The 18,230-nt window shown below is 48.7% G+C and overlaps 1 protein-coding gene across 3 annotated transcripts in view; it reads right to left on the reverse strand.

Moving 5' to 3' along the window:
• SDK2 (sidekick cell adhesion molecule 2) overlaps positions 1–18,230 on the reverse strand; it is a 266,842-nt gene that overhangs the window by 50,056 nt on the left and 198,556 nt on the right. For all 3 annotated transcript variants that reach the window (XM_058561479.1, XM_058561480.1, XM_058561478.1), the window contains exons 14-22: positions 17,739–17,875; positions 16,953–17,100; positions 13,158–13,298; positions 11,320–11,501; positions 10,648–10,763; positions 2,522–2,717; positions 2,235–2,333; positions 1,639–1,830; positions 190–311 (exon numbers count right to left, since the gene is read on the reverse strand). In XM_058561479.1, coding sequence (XP_058417462.1) covers positions 190–311; positions 1,639–1,830; positions 2,235–2,333; positions 2,522–2,717; positions 10,648–10,763; positions 11,320–11,501; positions 13,158–13,298; positions 16,953–17,100; positions 17,739–17,875 — 1,333 coding nt within the window. The remainder of the gene's footprint in view (positions 1–189; positions 312–1,638; positions 1,831–2,234; positions 2,334–2,521; positions 2,718–10,647; positions 10,764–11,319; positions 11,502–13,157; positions 13,299–16,952; positions 17,101–17,738; positions 17,876–18,230) is intronic.

Genomic DNA, 18,230 nt, shown 5'->3' on the forward strand with positions numbered 1-18,230 from the left:
TGTGTGCACAGGAGTACAGGTGAGTGGAGGTGGACCTGCAGCATTTTCGGTGTATCTGGCCATCTGGTACTTGCATGTGGAAATTCACACAGATGTGAAGACACATAGGATTTGCACCCAAGAGCATGGCATGCCCGAGGCCGGGAGTGGGCTGCCCGGGACGCAGGGTTCCCCTCCGGCAGCCTTTACCTGGGCCTCCACCAGCCAGCGGGAGATGGAGGTCTTCCCGTCGTAGCCTGGCCTGAACTGCAAGGTCACGGAGCGGGGGCCGATGTTGGAAATGCCCAGGTTGGTGGGGGCCCCTGGGAGTTCTGGAAAAGGAAACAGGGCGGGAAAGGAGATCGGGTGAGAAGAATGTTGAACAGGACTCTGGGCACAGAGCGTGCCCTGTCCCACTTTTCCTAGACGCCTCCTGGGAGGAGCATGGGCGAGGCTTCACCCCACCAACACAGTCTTGGTCCCTCCATCTATGGCTTACCATGTCCATACCATGGGCCTGAGGCAGGTTTAGGGGCTGAGAGGACCTCCCAGGGCCACGAGAAGGCTCCCAGGGCCAGAAAACGGGCTGGGCAAGCGAGGACTTCTTGAATGAAGCCCCTCTCCATCCATATACACCCTATTACAGCCCCCAAACCCAACAATGACTGAGAGGGATAGAAGGAGGGGTGGGGACAGGAGGCAGTCCGTTTTGCAACCAGGAGCCTTGGGGTTCAGGATGAACAGAAAGAGCACAGATTCTGAAGTCGGACTGTCTGAGTTGGAATCTAACTCTCTTCCTTCCATGCTGTGTGTCTTTGGGCAAGTTACCTAACCTTGCTGTGCTGCAGTGTCCTCCTCGTAAAATGGAGATGATAATAACATCACCTACCTCAGAGTTGTTGTGAAGATTAAATGAATTGATGTATATAAAGTACTTAGCTCCAGGCCCGGTAAGCACTACATGAATACTTCTCAGTGTTACTGTTATTATCACTTGGGGTTGACTGAAGCTCGGGAACCTCACCTATCTCTGTGGGCAGATCGAGGGGTTCTGCCAGGGCACATAAGTGTAGACTTACAGACCCAGACAGGACCACATGGTCATCTAGTCGATCTCCGCATAGATACAGATAGGGAAACTGAGGCACAGAGGGGACACTTGACTTGCTCAAGGTCGAGGAGCCTGGCAGAAGCTGGGCTGCGAGTAGACCTCAGCTTGCTCTTTACACCAAGTTTAAGATCATCCCCACCTGCTCCCACCACCTTCCCAACCAACACGTCCACCGGCTGGAATCTGACTTGGACTTTCTGGGTGACAGTGAGAATTCTCCCCCTGAATCACAGATACACTGCCTGATGTGGAGCCTGGTGTGGGGCGGGGCGGTGGAGGGGGGTGCAGCAGGGCGAATGAGACAAGGGTGGGGTCCTCCGGGGGCCTCTGCTTTTCTGAGAGCCGTGGAGGAAGCAGCCGCGGGCCGAAAGCCTCCATCCAGAGACCTGGGATCACGAGAATCAGCCTGCCCGGGGGGACCAGAGGGACCACAGACCCATGGGAGGGGAGGGCTGTGTGGGAAGAAAGCCACTATTCTTGAGAAAGAAGGGGCCTCTTGATCAGGAGACCCAGAGGCCAGGAGCCCTGCCCCGAGAGTGGGCACCCACCTGGAGGCACCCCGGAGGAGATGGTCGAGGCGGACACCTGGCCCTGGCCCTTGGCAGTCATGGCGGCCACCTCGATGGTGTAGGTGGTGAGTGCGGTGAGGCCCGTGACGCGGTACTCCAGGGTCACGTTGGGCAGGTAGTGGGTCACGCGGGTGTTGGTTCGGTTATACTCCTCCCAGGAGATCCGGTACCCTGGGGAGAGCGCCGGTTGTGGCGTGAGCTCGGCAGTGACCACAAGCCGGCCTTGGCCCTCTACTCAGCTCTTCACTTCACTAGTCTGGCGGTTAGATACGCACTGGGAGCATCGTGCCTGGGGCCCCGGGTGTAACCTGGGTGGGAAGCCCCCGTCAGGAGGGGATTGCAGGAGGGAGAGCAAGTCACTGTGGCGGCCACCTGAGGCTCGTGGCTGAAGATCTGGGGTCTGTTACAGAGTGGAGGGGCCGAGAGTCTTCTCTGAGTTCTTTCTAAGAAAGAGTCGTCTGCTGGAGGCTTTGAAGGGACACTAGGTCGAAGGCAGGGGGATGGACTAGATGACCTTTCCCGGTCCCGTCTCCCCCGCTCCCCTTGCCCAGGCCCGGCAACACCACGGTGCCTACCTGAGAGGATGCCGTTCTTCTCTCCTGGCTCTTGCCAGCTGACCTTCAGCGAGGTGTCCAGGATTTCACTGAAGCTCAGGTGTCCCACAGGCCCAGGCACTGTACCCCAAAAGGGCCCCCCACCCCACCCGATGCCAGTTAGAGAGAGACTGCCTTCTGTCCGCAAGAGAGCCCATGGGGCTCCAGGGGCGCCCCAGGACGGGAGACAAGACCAGGACTGCCCTGGGCCTGGAGCACCCAGCCTGGCCTTCGGGTGGGGACAGAGAGCAGGGGTGGGTGGTGCCTACCATCCTCATGGGTGCGCACCAGCTGGGGGGTGCTGCGGGGCCCGTCCCCGGGAGTAGTGAAGCACAGCACCGAGGTGAAGTAGTCGGTGAACTTCTTGAGGCCAGACACGAAGCCCACGTGGATGGTGTCTTGAAAGTTGGGCCGGGCAGTCACCATGGTAACCTCCTCTTCCTGTTCCGGCTCCCAGGCGATCAGCTGGGGAGAGGCCAGCCATTCAGACAGAGCAGCCAGAACATTCCAGAAGGGGCCAAGTGCTCTCCCATGGACGGGGCCAATGGACAGAGAGTGTCCAGGACCACAGCTCCCTGTCATCCCTCCTCCCAGGGAAAGGATGGCCGTGCAGACAGCCACTGGCCACTGGAGCATCTGTCCTCCTGGGAGTCCACTTTGGTGTGCTGCTCCGTTCATTGAGCGACTGCAAGGCCCTGTGGGGGTGCTTTCCATGAGTCATTTCTCACTCGATTCCCACAGCGATCCCACAAGAGAGGACTCTGCATAATTTGTAACAAGAGGACTCCTACATAATTTGCAGGTCCAATGCAAAATGCAAATGGAGGGCCCCCTTGTGTAAAAATTATTAAGAATTTCCAGATGACAGCAGCAGAGCATTTAACTGAACATGGGGTCCTCCCGCGCGTGGAGCCCTGAGTGACTGCACAGGTTGGGCACCCCCCGGCCCTGTTTTTCACAGATGAAGAAACTGAGGCTCAGAGAGGCTAAGTGACTTACACTATATCACACAGCCAGTAGGGAGCTGAGGGGTTCCTGCATCTTTCTCTGTCTGGGCTGGGGCACCTTCTCCCTAGGAATTCTCCCATAGAGCTGAGACTTCAGTCTGTGGATAACTCTTATTCTTTTAAACTTGTTCCAAGTTGGGATTTCAGTCTTAGACATCACCTGAGGTGGCATGTCGGCAAGAAAACCCCGTCTGGAAATTCAGCATCGCTTTTTGTCTAATCTCCGCTGTACACACACCACCCCTAATTGCATAAGCTTCCTGTCTCCCCTTCCCTCTCTTCTTGCCTCTTGATCTCTCACCTCACACTCCTGTTTTCTAGGTCCTTCATCTGTCTCCAACGATGACAGCTGGCCTCAGAGATTTCCTCATTTATTTGAAGTTGATTAAATAGCAATTAATGGTGAAATGCAACACTTGATGAGTTTTAATAAGCACGGGTATTTATAGATATAAAACAATACGCCGATGTCTCCTGATTAACTCTCGCCTGTAACAATGCTTAATCTTCTGTTCATGGCAGCATGTTTATAAAGGATGTTTTGAAATTTAATTGGTATTGTGAAAAGATAGCCTATAGCAAGTTAATTAGACACTAATTAGACCCTAAAAATACTAATCAGAAATACTAAGTGGCATTTAATAAGTATGTTAAATATCCTCCTTATTTCGGTTATCTTGTTTCATGGCAATTAAATTGCCGAACTTCTTTGGAGTAGATTAAGAAACAAGTTTAATGTTTTAATTTAATTTAATTAATGTAAATTTGAATTAATTACGCCATTAGAATTAATTGTGTGGTGTGTTCCCCAGCAAGTGCAAAATCTGGGTAAATATTATTTTATTGGTTTTAGGTCAATTACAATCACTACCATTTAAAAAAAAAATAAAGAAGTGTCTTTACAGAGGCCTTAAGACAATATCACGGGGAATTGTGTTAAAAAGTGACCCAGAAGAACACAGCAATGACTCTGTCATCCTACTGTTCCACGACGGAAGCCAAAGATGGCGGCAGGCCTGTGGCGGCTTCAAAATACTTAGTCTGGGCTGTGAGCCACTGCCTTCTCCAGCTGCGTCTGCAGAGGAGCAGGCTTGGGTTAAGAGGCCTCTCCCCTCAGGGCCAGGAAGACAACAGAATTGCCTTCTGCACTTCTACTGCCTGAGAGGAGCTGGACCCTGAGCCGTCATGAGATGGATCTCAGAGCTCGAGCAAGCACACAACAGGGCTGCGGTCTGACGAGCTCCTCCTGTGTGCCCGGCACTGGCTTAAGCCCACCACTGACCAGCCCACCTCATCATCACAATGGGGATCAGATGGGAGTCAGTGTCCCGTGCTGCTACAAGAAGGGCAACAGTGAAGCTCAGGAAGGTTGAGGACTGTTCAGTGCCCATGGGCCCACCAGCAGCTGGTTTCAAGTAGTGGACCTGAGCCCCCTGATGAAGACCTCTGCCTCCCCAGGTATGCACAGCTGCTAGGTGGGTGTTAGGGTTTCTCTTTGCCGTCTCCGTGCCTGCTCTTCTTAGTTGGGTCAGTGCTGATTTACTCCATTAGGTGTTTGGTCTCAGATTCTAAGCAGACGGGGCTACCCTGAGCGTGGCTGGGGTGTGGGGTGAGTGTGTGCTGGGGGAGGATCATCAGACCGAGGTTCTCCAGGCAGGCAACTCCACCGTAGAGAGCAGAGGCCCAAGGAGGCAAACCTGTAACTGAAGGGTGGCTAGTGGGGGTGTGTGTGTGGGTGGTGGGCCAGAGTGTGCAGCCAAGCCGAGAGGAAGGAGGACAGAGCCCAGCTCTGTCACTTACTGTGTGACCCTGGGAAAGTCACTCGACCTCTCTGAGCCTCAGGCTATCCTATAATAGAGGACAGTAATAGCCACCTGGTAGAGGCAGTAGATTACAGGGTGGAGAGTGTAGGATGGTATATATGGCCTGCTAGCTACTGAGTTAAAAAAAAAGTAAGGGAAATTCTCTCTTTCCCTCTCTCTTTGTCTCTCCCTATCTCTCTTTGCATTTGCATGGACTCACATAAAACATCCTGGAAGGATATGTAAGAAATTACAACAGTGGTTACCTTGAGTGGGGAGAGTTTCAGGGTTGGTGGACAGAACCAGGCAGATGAGGGACTGAGGTGGGATGGAGGATTTCTGCTCTACTTTTTTTTTTTTTTACGTCTGTTGGTGTTTGAATCATGTAAATATATTTCTTGTTTAAAGTTAAATTAAAAAAATAAAAAATAATTATGGGGGGAATTTGGCAATAGTTGCGAAATTATATACACATTTACCCTTTGACCCAGCAATCTCATTTCTAAGAATCTATTCCAAAGTTATATTTGAAAATATGCAAAGATGGATGCACAAAGCTATTCACTGCAGAAATGTTGGTTCTCGTAAAAGACTGGAAACTACCAAAATGTCATCACTAGGGAGCAGGTTGACTAAAGTGAGGGAGACCCGCCTAACGGAGGATGATACAGATGTAAACGGAAGGAGCAAGGAATATCTCTGTATACTCTCATGGAGTGATCTCCAGGATATAACGTAAATAAAAAAGCAAGATGGAAAAAGTGTGTAGAGTAGCTGTCATTTACCTAAGAAGGAGAGGATACATATTTACATATGTATGTATTTGTTTATGTTAAAGAAATGAAAGGAAAACCAAACCAAACAAACAAAAAGAAACCAAACCTACAGCGGAGGGAGAGGACCAGAATTCAGGCTGATTTTCTCTGCATTTACTTTGTAGATTTAACTTTGGAACCACGTAAATATGCTGCATGATTATAGAACAAAATTAAATTAAAAAAACCAATCCCTAAAAATCGAAACCAAAATGAAACAAATGAACCTAACAATGTATTGAGTTGTAGCAAAATTACACAGTGAGAAATGATCTCAGACGACTCTGCAGCACAGTAACGTGAAGCCCATCCCTTGTGGGACACATCCTGAGAACAGAGAGATCTGCAAGTCATCTGACGCCATGTTCAGTAATCATGGTGGTGACGGTGCTGTTCTGAAACTGTTGTGGGGGCTTGTGGGATAAAGTAGGTGGGTGAACTGGGTTTTCAGTTTGGAGAAGAGAGATACAGACAAAAGATCAATGAGATTATTAAAAAGCTTGCAGTCCTGAAATTGAATTGGAAGGATCAGTATATGTTTTACCTTAAAAAAAAGTATTTCCTAGCTGTCCATTAACAGAGTCAAGAAACAACAGCCAATGCTAGCACGAGGAGCACCCCCAGTGCCCAGCCTGTGGTATCTTACTATCATTTCAGACTGAAAGGAACAAGGGCTCCTTGAAGACACAGGTGATCCCAGGCACAGTGCAAGAACTGTGGATAGTTTGGAACATCCTGTCATACCAGATAGCAAGCGAGCTATCAAAGACCACTGGGACCATGTCAAAAGGGCTCAGGAGTCAACTTGAAGAGGCTAATGATGGGTCAATTTGGCATCAATAAGAATAATAATGGCTGCGGATTGAAACATATCAGATGTGTTAAAAATCCTTAAATACATAATAATATTACCAAAAACAAAATAAAAAGATGACGCCCCCCCCAATCCAAACTCATCTGTCACCTTAGAAGATGCCAAGTAATCAATTCATTATTCTGAAAATTGGTAAGTAATGGAAAAGAATTGAGCATTTACCGTGCTTTTCCTAGATGAACTGTACCTTTAGGTAACCAAAAAGTTGGTAAGGGGAAAATTCTTCTTTTTTTTTGGAAATTATTTCAGCTATAAATCAAGAAGAAATTATAATATTCGACTATCCTCATTTTGCAACCCCTACTGAAATAACAGATTACACAAGGATGGTCAATGGTCACCACATCACAGTAAGAGAGACGGCCAGACTTTATGCTTTCTGATGGAAATACACAACATCATCCAGGGAATAATATTTTGGGGAAAAAAATCATCAAACCTGAATCTGATCAAGCCTCTAGTTCTAAGTTCCAATTTGCTGCAAATATAGCATTCAGAAGAATGTGTTAAATGACCCCACAGGGATGCAATCAACAAAATTCAGGCTGTGGAAAATTCTGTAGGACAAATGACTAAGTTTCTTTACTAAATAAATTACAAGAAAAAAGAGAGAAAAAGGAGAGAGAGAATCTACAGATCAACTGAGACCTAAAAAGTCCTGACCAAATGCAATTGTGTGGACCTCTTTTGAAGCAAATAAACCAACTAGCAAAAGAAATGATGTGGCAATCAGAGAAATCTGAATGCTGACTGGATATCTGATGATATTAAACGGACTGATGATATTTTTCGGCATGTTAATGATAATGCAGTTATTGTGATTATGTTTTAAATAGAGGCTTTATAACATTTCTCTAGAAATGTTTATGGATGAAATGATACAATGCCTGGGATTTGCTTCAGAATATTCCAGGGGAGAGACGGAGGGTTGGAGAACAGATGGGACATATTTGGCCGTGAGTTGGTAATTGCTGAAGCCAGGGATGTGTACATGGGTGTTCATTATAGGCCTCTCTCTACTTCTGTAGATGCTTGGAATTTTCACAATTAAAAGAGGGGAAAAAGTCCATTCTCACTGGAGTTATGGCAGGGACAAACACTGCTTTTTTCTCCCTGTGATACACAGAAGGCCAAAGAAGCAAGAAATAAAATCCCCACTTGTATTCCTTTGTACTTAGAAAAAATCAAGTTATAATTACTATTTTACAGTTAAATCATACGACACATTTTCTTTTTAATGCAAGAAAAGGTGCAGGCTCTGGAGTTTGAATCTGAGCCTTGCAGTTACTCTGTTTGACTTTGAACAACTTGCCTCTTGTGCCTCAGTTTCTTCTTCTGTAAAATGGGGTGATGATAGTAAGACTTACTTCTTAGGGCTCTTGTGCAGTTGGCACGAGAGAAGAATGTGAGCAGAGCCCTAGCATCCTGCCTGGCACGTAGAAAGTGCATTGAAGTGTGAGCTCTTTTATTCTTCCATCAGCTCCTGAACTCAAAATATCCAGGCAATTCCTGCCCGCTGACCTTAATCAAGCAGCTGCTGGGCGCTGGGCACTGATGAGACCTGGAAATCAGGGGGGGCTCTGCAGCCTCCTCTTGCTTTGGTCATAATGACTTGTTGCCCTGATTGTCCTGACCACTTGGCTGGCCTTCTCGGCCCTCCAGGAGCCATTTGCCTTAGAAGTTTGCATTCAGCCCTCCCATATGTGGAGGAAAATCTAGAATTGGCAGCAAGAAGCTAATTGTGCCCAGCTCAGCTCCTCTGTTCCTCAGCGTGATGAGTGCCTCCCCTTCCTCCCTGCACCCCCGCCTCCCTCCAGAGTCCCAATTAGCAGGCTTTTCCAGCCAGCCAGCACTGCTGGCGTTTAACTACAGCACCCTGCCCCAGGAAAGCCCTGCTGGGCCTTGGTGCCCGCCTTCCTGGACTGAGAGGGCTGTGGCTGTGGTGTGTCTGGCTCTGGACATTCCCTTCTTTGTTTACAACACCAGCAGAAAATTCTCTGTGTGATCTAACCTCAGTCCCTTCCTGACCAACCACCCCCAACTTGCAGTAATAATGGCTAAGGCTGCTAGTGCTAGAAATGATCTTGGTTGTCGCACATGTGCAAACACAGCACAGAGCGGGTACAGGAACCTTCCAGAAGTGTTGGTGGTCACCGTGCGGTCACCAGATCCTTGAGCTCAAAGCCAGAACCTGCAGTTCTCCCCTCTTCGTGGCTGGCTTCCTGGTGGCACGCCCCTTAGATACTCTGCCTCTTCCCCTACATCTGGAGGGAGCTGAGCGCATCCTCCCACCTGCCCCAGGCTCCTGGGGCACAGCCGCAGAACATGGAGTAGACCTCGCGCTGTGTGATCCGCCTGCCTTCAGTTCTCTTAGGGGAGGTCAGCTTGGCGCTCCTCGTGGGTGAGAGGAGAGACCCAGGTGCAGGATCCAAGGTCTGGGTTTGAGGACGGGGCGCTTGGGAAGTCCTGACTTTTGGCACAGCTACAATTATGGCAAATTTACTACCACCACCACCACCACCACCACCACCACTACTACTGGTACTACTACTAGCACTACTAGCACTACTACCAGTACTATGACTACCACCACCACCACCACCAGTACTACCAGTAACATTATTATACTACCAGTACTATTACTACCACCATCACTACTACTAGTACTACTACTTGTAATACTATCACTACTGCCAATACTATTACTACCACCACTACCACCACCACCATTACTACCACTACTACTAGTAGTATTACCATGACTGTTACTACTAGCACTATTACTACTGTTACTATTTGTTATGGGCTGAATTGTTTCCCCCCCAAATTCATAAGCTGAAGTCCTAACCCCCAGGACCTCAGAATGTGACTGTATTTGGAGACAGTCTTTAAAGAGGAAATTAAGTTAAAATGAGGTTGTTAGGGCAGGCCCTAATCCAACCTGACTGGTGTCCTTACAGGATGAGGACATTCACACAGACATGCACAGAGGGAAGATGTGTGAGGACGCGGGGAGAAGGCGGCCGGCTACAAGCCACGGAGAGAGGCCTCGGCAGGAGCCACCCTGCCGACACCTTGGTCTTGGACTGCCAGCCTAGATCTGTGTGAGCACTGACTTCTGTCCTCGAGGCCCCGCAGCCTGTGCTACTTTGCTGGGCAGCCTGCACAAACTGAGACATTTCTGTTACTACTGCAATCATTTTCTGAGCACTTGTTATGTGTTTGTCAGTGTGCTCAACAAATTACAAACATTAGCTCATTTTCCTCACGTAACCCTGAGGATTAGGTATTATCACCGTCTTTGCTTAAAAATGAGGAAGCAGAGTTTATTCGGTTCCCCGGCAGCTAGAGCAGCACCTATAGTTGAGCCCAGTAAATCTTTACGGAAGGAAGGATGCCCAGACAGACCACAGAACCTGTGCAGGGACCTGGCAAGGGGCAGGGCCAGGACTGTAACCCAGTCTGTGTGAGTCCCAGTCCCCTGCCCTTAACACACTGTGTGGTGTCAAGTACAGCCCCAGGACACATGACCCAGCAGGATCCCATGAGAGCCACAGCTGGGCGGTAAGAAGCAGGTTCTGGATTTTTCTGATGGGGCTGTGGCTATGCCTGGTGTTCCTGACCCTGAAACAAACCTGGTTTTGTTTATAACCCAGTCTCACAGAGGACACCCCTGCACTGGGTCACAGATTGGGCAGTGTCCACACTCCCCGTGGCCTGCATCTGGCCTTGGACAGCGCCCGCGTGCCCTTCGCCTTGATCACGTGTCCTCTGCTTGGCTTGAACCAGAAACAGAGTGGGACTGCCCCTGCCTGTCCCTCGTCTTCCTCCCGCCGCCTGCGGCATCCCGCAGACAGCCTCCAGGCCTCCTCTCCAGACAAGGGGTGCCTCCCGTACCTTGTAGCCCTGGTTGATGCCGTTGATGAACTGGGGGCTGGGGGCGTTCCAGGTGAAGCGGATGGTCGTGGAGTTGGTGGCTTCTGCATGCACGTTGCCTGGAGGGACCGTGGGGACTGGAGGAGAGCAGAGAGATGGGGGTGGGGGCGGAGGGGGCACAGTCAGTCTTTCTTGTCCAGTTCAGTAGAGAAAACACAGGGAGGGGTCTGCAGACCCTGCTCGTCCACCCCGCGCCCCGACCTCCCTCCGACTCCTTGCTATATAGACTTAAGACGCCCTCTTTCTCTAGATTAGTTTGGGTTTAATAAAACTTGTTTGACCCATTTCACAGGGTACTGATAAATAAAGTGATGGATATGAAAATGCTCGGGGGTGCTTTTTAGGTACAACACTAAATGTAAGCTGTTTCATGAGCCAGTTAATGTGAGACTTCAGAGAAGGTCCCTGTATCCCCGAAGCCTCGCCTGCATCATGCTCACCCCCAACCTCTTCATCTTCCCCTCAGTCCTCCCAACCTACAGGGTAGCTGGGCACAGCGTGCAATAGCTTGGGACTGGATAAAACAGGTGACATGATTGAGGCAGTATGGACTGGACAGGTACAGGACCCGCCAGGCACGGACCTGGGAGAAAGGGAAGCACTGGCTCCTCCACGGTCACCATCCCCACTCACCTCCCTGCAGTGTCCACTCGGTGACTTTGCTGCTGTAGACACCCAGCCCGGCACTATTGTAGGCGGCCACCTCGATCTCGTAGTTGGTCCAGATGATGAGGTCTTCCAGCAGCAGGTTGTTGACATCAGCATCCGTGATGTTCTTAAATTGGTACCCGACAGGCAGCCCGGCCAGGCAGTACCTGAGGGGAGAAAGCCAGGAGGCAGAGGATCAGAGTCGGCCTGCTTGGCCTCATGCCCAGGAAACTGTCCAACAGAACTTTATGTGATGGCGGAAGCATTCTATACCCGTGCTATCCGATACGGTAGCCCCTAGTGTGTGTGGCTGTTGAGCACTTGAAGTGTGGTTAGTACAACTGAGGAACTAAGTTTGTAGTTTTACTTTTTTTTTAGTTAATTGAAATAGCCACAGGTGACCACTGGCTACCTCACTGGATAACACAGGTCTAGGGGATGTTAGGTCTAGGGGACTATTCTTTTTGATAGGGGAGAAGGACATTGGTGGGATGGCTAACTAGGGACGTGGAGAGTTCCTGGCAAGATCTCCCTGGTTTCAGCTTTAAAGGGTCATTGATGGGAGAGTCGTCTCCAAAGGCTGGGCACATTTTTTTCTCCCTCTAGGCGAGTGACTCCCTTTTTTGACAGTCACTCATTTAGGTGGAGAGAAAAAACCCGAGGCTACCTACTCTACTCATTTCTACCTTCCGCTAGAAAAAAGAACGCATGGTAATAAGAAAGTGGGATCTGTACAGGCACATTCTGTGGTTTATATATGGAGGATGGATAGCTCATAGCAGAACCACAAGGTATACAGACCGAAGAGTCTAATTATTGGAAAATTAGAGGCCCCTAGTTATTTTTATGCATTACAATATCCCGTAGTGGTGGTTCTCAAAGCCTTAGCGAGCATCAAAAACACCTGGAGGGCTTGTTAAGACCCAGACTGTTGGGCCCACTGCAAAATTTGCCATTCAGTAGGTCAGGGGTGGGACTTGAGAATTGGCCTATCAAGTCCTCAAGTGATGCTGATGCAGCCGCAGGGACCACACTTGACCACTGCCCTTTAGATTCACCCAAAACCCACAATGAAATTAACTGATAATGGAGGAGCCAAACCAACAAAAACTTCTTCCAAATTTTGGGAATTCCAGTGCTGTGAGAGTACATGTGTAGGAGAGAGACACGCGAAGTCGTGTAACATTCTGCAGCCAGCCGGAATTCAACACCAATGAGAGTTCTCAGTAACTTCCAATAGCATGCTAATTTTAACTTATGAATTCTCAATTTTAGTAACATTTAATAACTCACTTTTAGGTTACCAGTAAAGTACCCTCAGTCAAATGTAAAAATAAAAGTCTATATAATTGGGCTTCATTTTGCACTATGGACCAAAGAAAGGACTTTTGCTTTTTGACCAGTTCTTCACCCAGTAGTCTCTCCATTCATGGTCCGTCCCAAGGGAAATCTGGCCTGGGATGGAATATTCTTGGTTTCCCAGGTCTTGGCTCCTTGGGGAGTTACCTGTCTCCCTGTGGCCCTACTCCTACGTAGCCCTGACATCTGGCAGACTTGCCCATCCGTATAGCCTTTAGGAGATTATCCTGTGTCTCCTCTCAACCATTCCCATTGGTTTCCAAGGCTCTCACTGCTGGAAGTTCTTCTAGATGTCTAACCTAAATCCTTCCTAGCATAGTGTAGGCATTTCTTGCTGCCTGGTGCCTGTTAGATGGAGAAGGACCTGCCATGAATTTGCTATCTTTTCCAATCCATTCCCGACCCTCCCTGTCCCTTTCCCCTCGGGTCTGGGCTGCCCCTCTGGTCCCTGGGGTGACAGCTACCTGATGATGTAGCCCTTGAGGAGGCCGTTCTGGTGGCTCTCAGGAGGTGGCTGCCACTGGATCATGATGGACTGGTTGGTTCGGCCACTGGCGATGACATTCTGTGGAGGCGCTGTGGGGGGCTCTTCGGGGAGAGAGACCCTGGATAGGAAAACACCAAGAGTGGGCAGGCCTTTCCGCTCTTAGTCACCAGGGCAAATACAGGAGTTTAATGGGATATGAGGATGCTGAACCTTGCCCTGTTGCATCCTGGGATGACTCTGCACAATTGCTGTGTGCTTTTGGGCAAGTCACTTAACCTCTCTGAGCTTGTTTCTTTCTCTGTAAAAGAAGGATAATAAAGCTCCACCTGCCTGCCTTATAAAACTGGTTTAGGTTCAAATGACACAATGTATATAAGCACCTTTTAAAAACACCGTAAAGCACGAGATGTGTGCATTTCCTGTGCAGTTGAGGGACATGGGTCTCAGTTTCCCATTTCTCAAAGAAGCTGCTGTCAGGGCTGGTGACGTCACGAGTGTTCAAGTATTTTAGAAGCAGGAGTGTTAGAGACACTTCCCAATAGCCGGCTGGTGCCGTACTTGAACCAGGCCCCCTTCACCCACCAGCTGAGCCCCAGGCTGGGGCGGGGCAGGCGGGGTGGCGGTGGCAGGGTGTGTGGGTGACAGAGCCAGCGCTCCAGCCCGCTTCCTGAGCTGAATGCTATTGCATTTCTTTCTCTGGCAGGGCCAGGGGACACAGTGTTCCACCTCGGTGTATTTTTCACATAACTGACATGCATCCATTAAACACAAAAGTTAATTATTTTTGATGGATGTCTTTCCCTTTTTGTTTATTTTTATGTTTTTGCTTTTTGATGGATAGCTTTCCAAAACGTACTGCACACTCCCATGTCTTTGGAAAGCCTGAAATAAGGGCGATTTAACCTTTTTCTGGGTGACTCAGGGCCATTAGTATGAAGACTCAGGAGGAGGATGAATCCGTGTTATACAGTGAGGCCCGAGGGACTGGAGAGGTTGTAGGATGGTCCTTTACACTCGGAAGCCTTCTACTGTTGGGATTTTGTAGCTCGGAAGGGCTTGGGCTGTGTCCATTTTGTTCCCTGTACCACTTCTAGTGGTCCAGACACGGCTGGCCATGTGGTAGGTGCTCAATAAAGAGTGAATGAATAATTCTCCTATAACTGCTCCGTGCCAGCCTGTCAACTGACACTTCTCCCTCCTGCTAGAGTGTCACAGCCCCTGTGACAGCCAGAGAGACTCAAGCTTATTGGAAGTGTGGCAAAACCACAATGATTGATTTAAGCCAGAGGTCTGCATACACACCTAAGAGCATCTTTTAAAGAGCAAAGCACATTCTTGGCTCCCTTGTCAAATATTAGCTGACCGCATATGCGAGGGTTTATTTCTGGGCTCTCCGTTCTGTTCCCTTGGTCTGTGTGACTATTTTTATGCCAGTATCATAGTCTTTTGATTACTACAGCTTTGTAGTATAGTTTGAAATCAGGAAGCGTGATGCCTCCAGCTTTGCTTTTCTTTCTCAGGATTGCTTTGGCTATTTGGGGGTCTTTTGTGGCTCTATACAAATTTTAGGATTGTTTTTTCTATTTCTGTGAAAAATGCCATTGAAATCTTGATAGGGATGGCACTGAATCTGTAGATAGCTTTGGGTAATATGGACATTTTAACAATATTAATTCTTCTCAGTGGGGAATGGATAGTCTCTTCAATAATGGTGCTGGGAAAACTGGACAGCCACATGCAGGAGAATAAAATTGGACACCTATCTTACACCACTCACAAAAATGAACTTGAAATGGATTAAAGACTTAAACATAGGGCCTGAAACTGTAAAACTCCTAGAAGAAAACATAGGACAAAAGCTTCTTGACATTGGTTGGCAGTGATTTCCTGGGTATGATACCAAAAGTATAAGCAACAAAAGCAAAATTAAACAAGTGAGACTACATCAAACTAAAATTTTCTGCACAACAAAAGAAACCATCAACAAAATGAAAAGGCAACCTACAGAATGGGAGAAAACATTTGAAAGTCATGTGTTTGAGAAGGGGTTAATATCCAAAATATATAAAGAACTCATATAACTCAATAGCAAAAAACCAAACAACCCAATTAAAAAATGGGCAGAGGAACTGAATAGACAGTTTTCCAAAGAAGACATACAAATGGCCAACAGGTACATAAAAAAGCGCTCAACAGCACTAATCATCAGGGAAATGCAAGTCAAAAGCACAAGGAGATCTCACCTGTTAGAAAGGTTGTCATCAAAAAGACAAGAGATAACAAGTGTTGGTGAGGATGTGGAGAAAGGGGAACCCTTGTGCACCGTTGGTGGGAATGTTCAATTGGTGCAGCCACTATGGAAAACAGTATGGAGGTTTCTCAAAAAGTTAAAAACAGATCTATCATATGATCCAGCAATTCTACTTCTGGGTATACATCCAAAGGAAATGAAAATAGGATATTGAAAAAATATCTGCACCCCCATGTTCATTGCAGCATTATTCACAACAGCCAAGATAGGGAAACAATCTAAGTATCTGTCAATGGATGAATGGATAAAGAAGGTATGGTATACACAATGGAATATTTTTCAGCCATGAGAAAGAAGGAAATCCTGCCATTTGCGACATGGATGGAACTTGAGGACACTATGCTAACTGAGATAAGTCAGACAGAGAAAGACAAATACTGTATGATCTCACTTATATGTGGAATCTGAAAAAGCCATACTCAGAGAAACAGAGAGTAGAATGGTGGTTAATAGGGGCTGGGGGGTGGGGGAAATGGGGAGATATTGGTCAAAGGGTACAAACTTCCAGTTGCAAGATTAACAAGTTCTGGGGATGGAATGTACAGCATGGTGATCATTGCTAATAATACTGTATCACATACTTGAAAGTTGCTAGGAGAGTAGAACTTAAATGTTCTCACCACAAAAAAGAAATGGTAATTATACGACAGAATAAAGGTGTCAGTTAAGGCTATGGTGGTAATCATTTTGCAATATATGAGTGTGTCGAATCATCATGCCGTACACTTTAAACTGACACAATGTTATATGTCAATTGCATGTCAATAAAGCTGGAAAAAGCAAAAGTAAAAATAAAACAATAAAGAGCAAAATGCAGAGCTTTGGTGCATGTAATCTGTGTCGCTGTCATCCTGACCTCTTGCTGGATGTCTTCTTTCTCACTGGAGGTGGCTGCTTGTTCTGTGGGGTTGAGGTGGCCAGAACTCGCCTCCTACATAAGTGTGTGTTACTGTGTGATGTTTTAAAATGGATGACCTGCTGTTTTTATTCAATTTCCATCATTTTAAAAAAAGCTTTGTTGAACGCCTGCTCCGGCCTGGCATCATGCAAGGCATTGGATATGGAGATCCGTGCAGATCCTACATCCCTCTGGAATTTCACGTCCAGTTCACAATGACGGCAGCCCGTGGGGATGGAGAGCAGAATGAGGCAAGGCTTTGAACTTGCATAGCTCACAGTTAGAGTGACAACCAGATTTGGTTAGTGCTTCTCCCATGCCAGGCACTGCCCACAGCTCTTCACTTGTATGCTCTCATCTCATCTTTTCAATAGCCCTGTGGGGCAGCTGTGAGTATTGTTACCCCCATTCTACAGACATGGAGACTGAAGTCTGGAGGAGTCAGAGAGAAGCCAGCCTGGCCCCACTCTGCCATCTTGATTTTGGAGCAGGCAGCCCCTCCCAGCCACTCCCTCGGTCAGAGACACTGAGACCTGCCCTGGGAGATCCCCTGCTCCCCTCACCTCTCCGTGTCCTTGCTGAACTGCCCTTTGCCCACGTCGTTGACTGCACAAAGACGGAACTGGTAGGAGCGCGCAGGAACCAAGCCCTTGACCATCACTGAGGTAGCCTCGGGGTCCACACTGGCCAGGAGCACGGTCCAGGGGGCATCTACAGGCACAGAGGGTGGGGCAGAGGTGGGCACCTTGGGGGAGCCATGCTTCTTATTCCCCATTCCCAGCAGGGGGCCGGCCTCATGTGGGCCAGCAGACGAGAGCCTCCACCGCTTGGTCCAGTGGAGGCCGGTCACGTCATTTTTCTAGATCCCCTCAGCCCACGGGTCCCAGGGGGTTCAGGGATCCTGAGAAGGAAGCAAGGGCTCGTAGGAACTGAGATGCATTCCTCTTTTCTCTTTTTTTTTTTCTCAAATTGATGAGCTTTAGGCAAACTGTATTTAAAACACCATTCAAACTATGCCTACTAATTTTGGAGTTCACAGCTTGGGGACTCGGAGGATAAAAATAGAGAAAAATAATTGCCACTGTCTTGGAGGCTTCTGGCGTGGTGGACCTTGAGTTTAGCACCTCGCATGCATTATCTCGTTCAATTGTCACAATGACCGAGGAGGCGGATGCCATCGCTCGTTTTACAGACAAGGAAACTGAAGCTTCCAGAGGGTTTGCTCAAAGACACAGAACTAGGAAGTGGGGGAGCTGGAGCCCAGCCCTGGCTGACTCCCTGAGTCTGGGCTTCCAGCCGGTGCCCCGTGGCCCTGGCCGCGGTGGAGGGTGACAGTCGGGGAGCCTTACTGTTCTCCGACATCTCCAGGACATAGCGGATCAGGGGGCTGTTGCCGTCAAAGGGCTTGGCCCACGTCAGGTTGATGGCCCGCCTCTCCACCGTGCTGAGAGTTGCCACCGGGTGCTCAGGGGCATGAGGCAGTTGTCTGGAGGAGAGAGAAATGGTGGGGCCCCCCATGAGGTCTAGAGCTAGGTGACGTGCAGGCACCCAGGACTCAGATTGAGCTTCCACAATACCTGGTGCTCAGCCATAAAACTCGGCCTTCAGACCATCTACCTGGAGATTCTTCTCTGTGGCTTTAGGGGCCCACCTGTCCAAAGCCATACCCAGAGTCCCCTGCTCTTGACAAGGGGCTTAACTGAGCAGGGTTGGGGGAGGCCTGGAGGATGCTTGGGCGTGTTCTGAGAGGTGGGCGGGCCTAGGTCACCTGTGGCCTGGTGGCCTGCCAAAATGAGCCTTCCCGTTGCTGCCTGCACCTCCTTTGGCCGGGGCCCTGGGCA

The sequence above is a fragment of the Diceros bicornis genome, chromosome 18, assembly GCF_020826845.1.
Source record: "Diceros bicornis minor isolate mBicDic1 chromosome 18, mDicBic1.mat.cur, whole genome shotgun sequence".
NCBI lineage: Eukaryota > Metazoa > Chordata > Mammalia > Perissodactyla > Rhinocerotidae > Diceros > Diceros bicornis.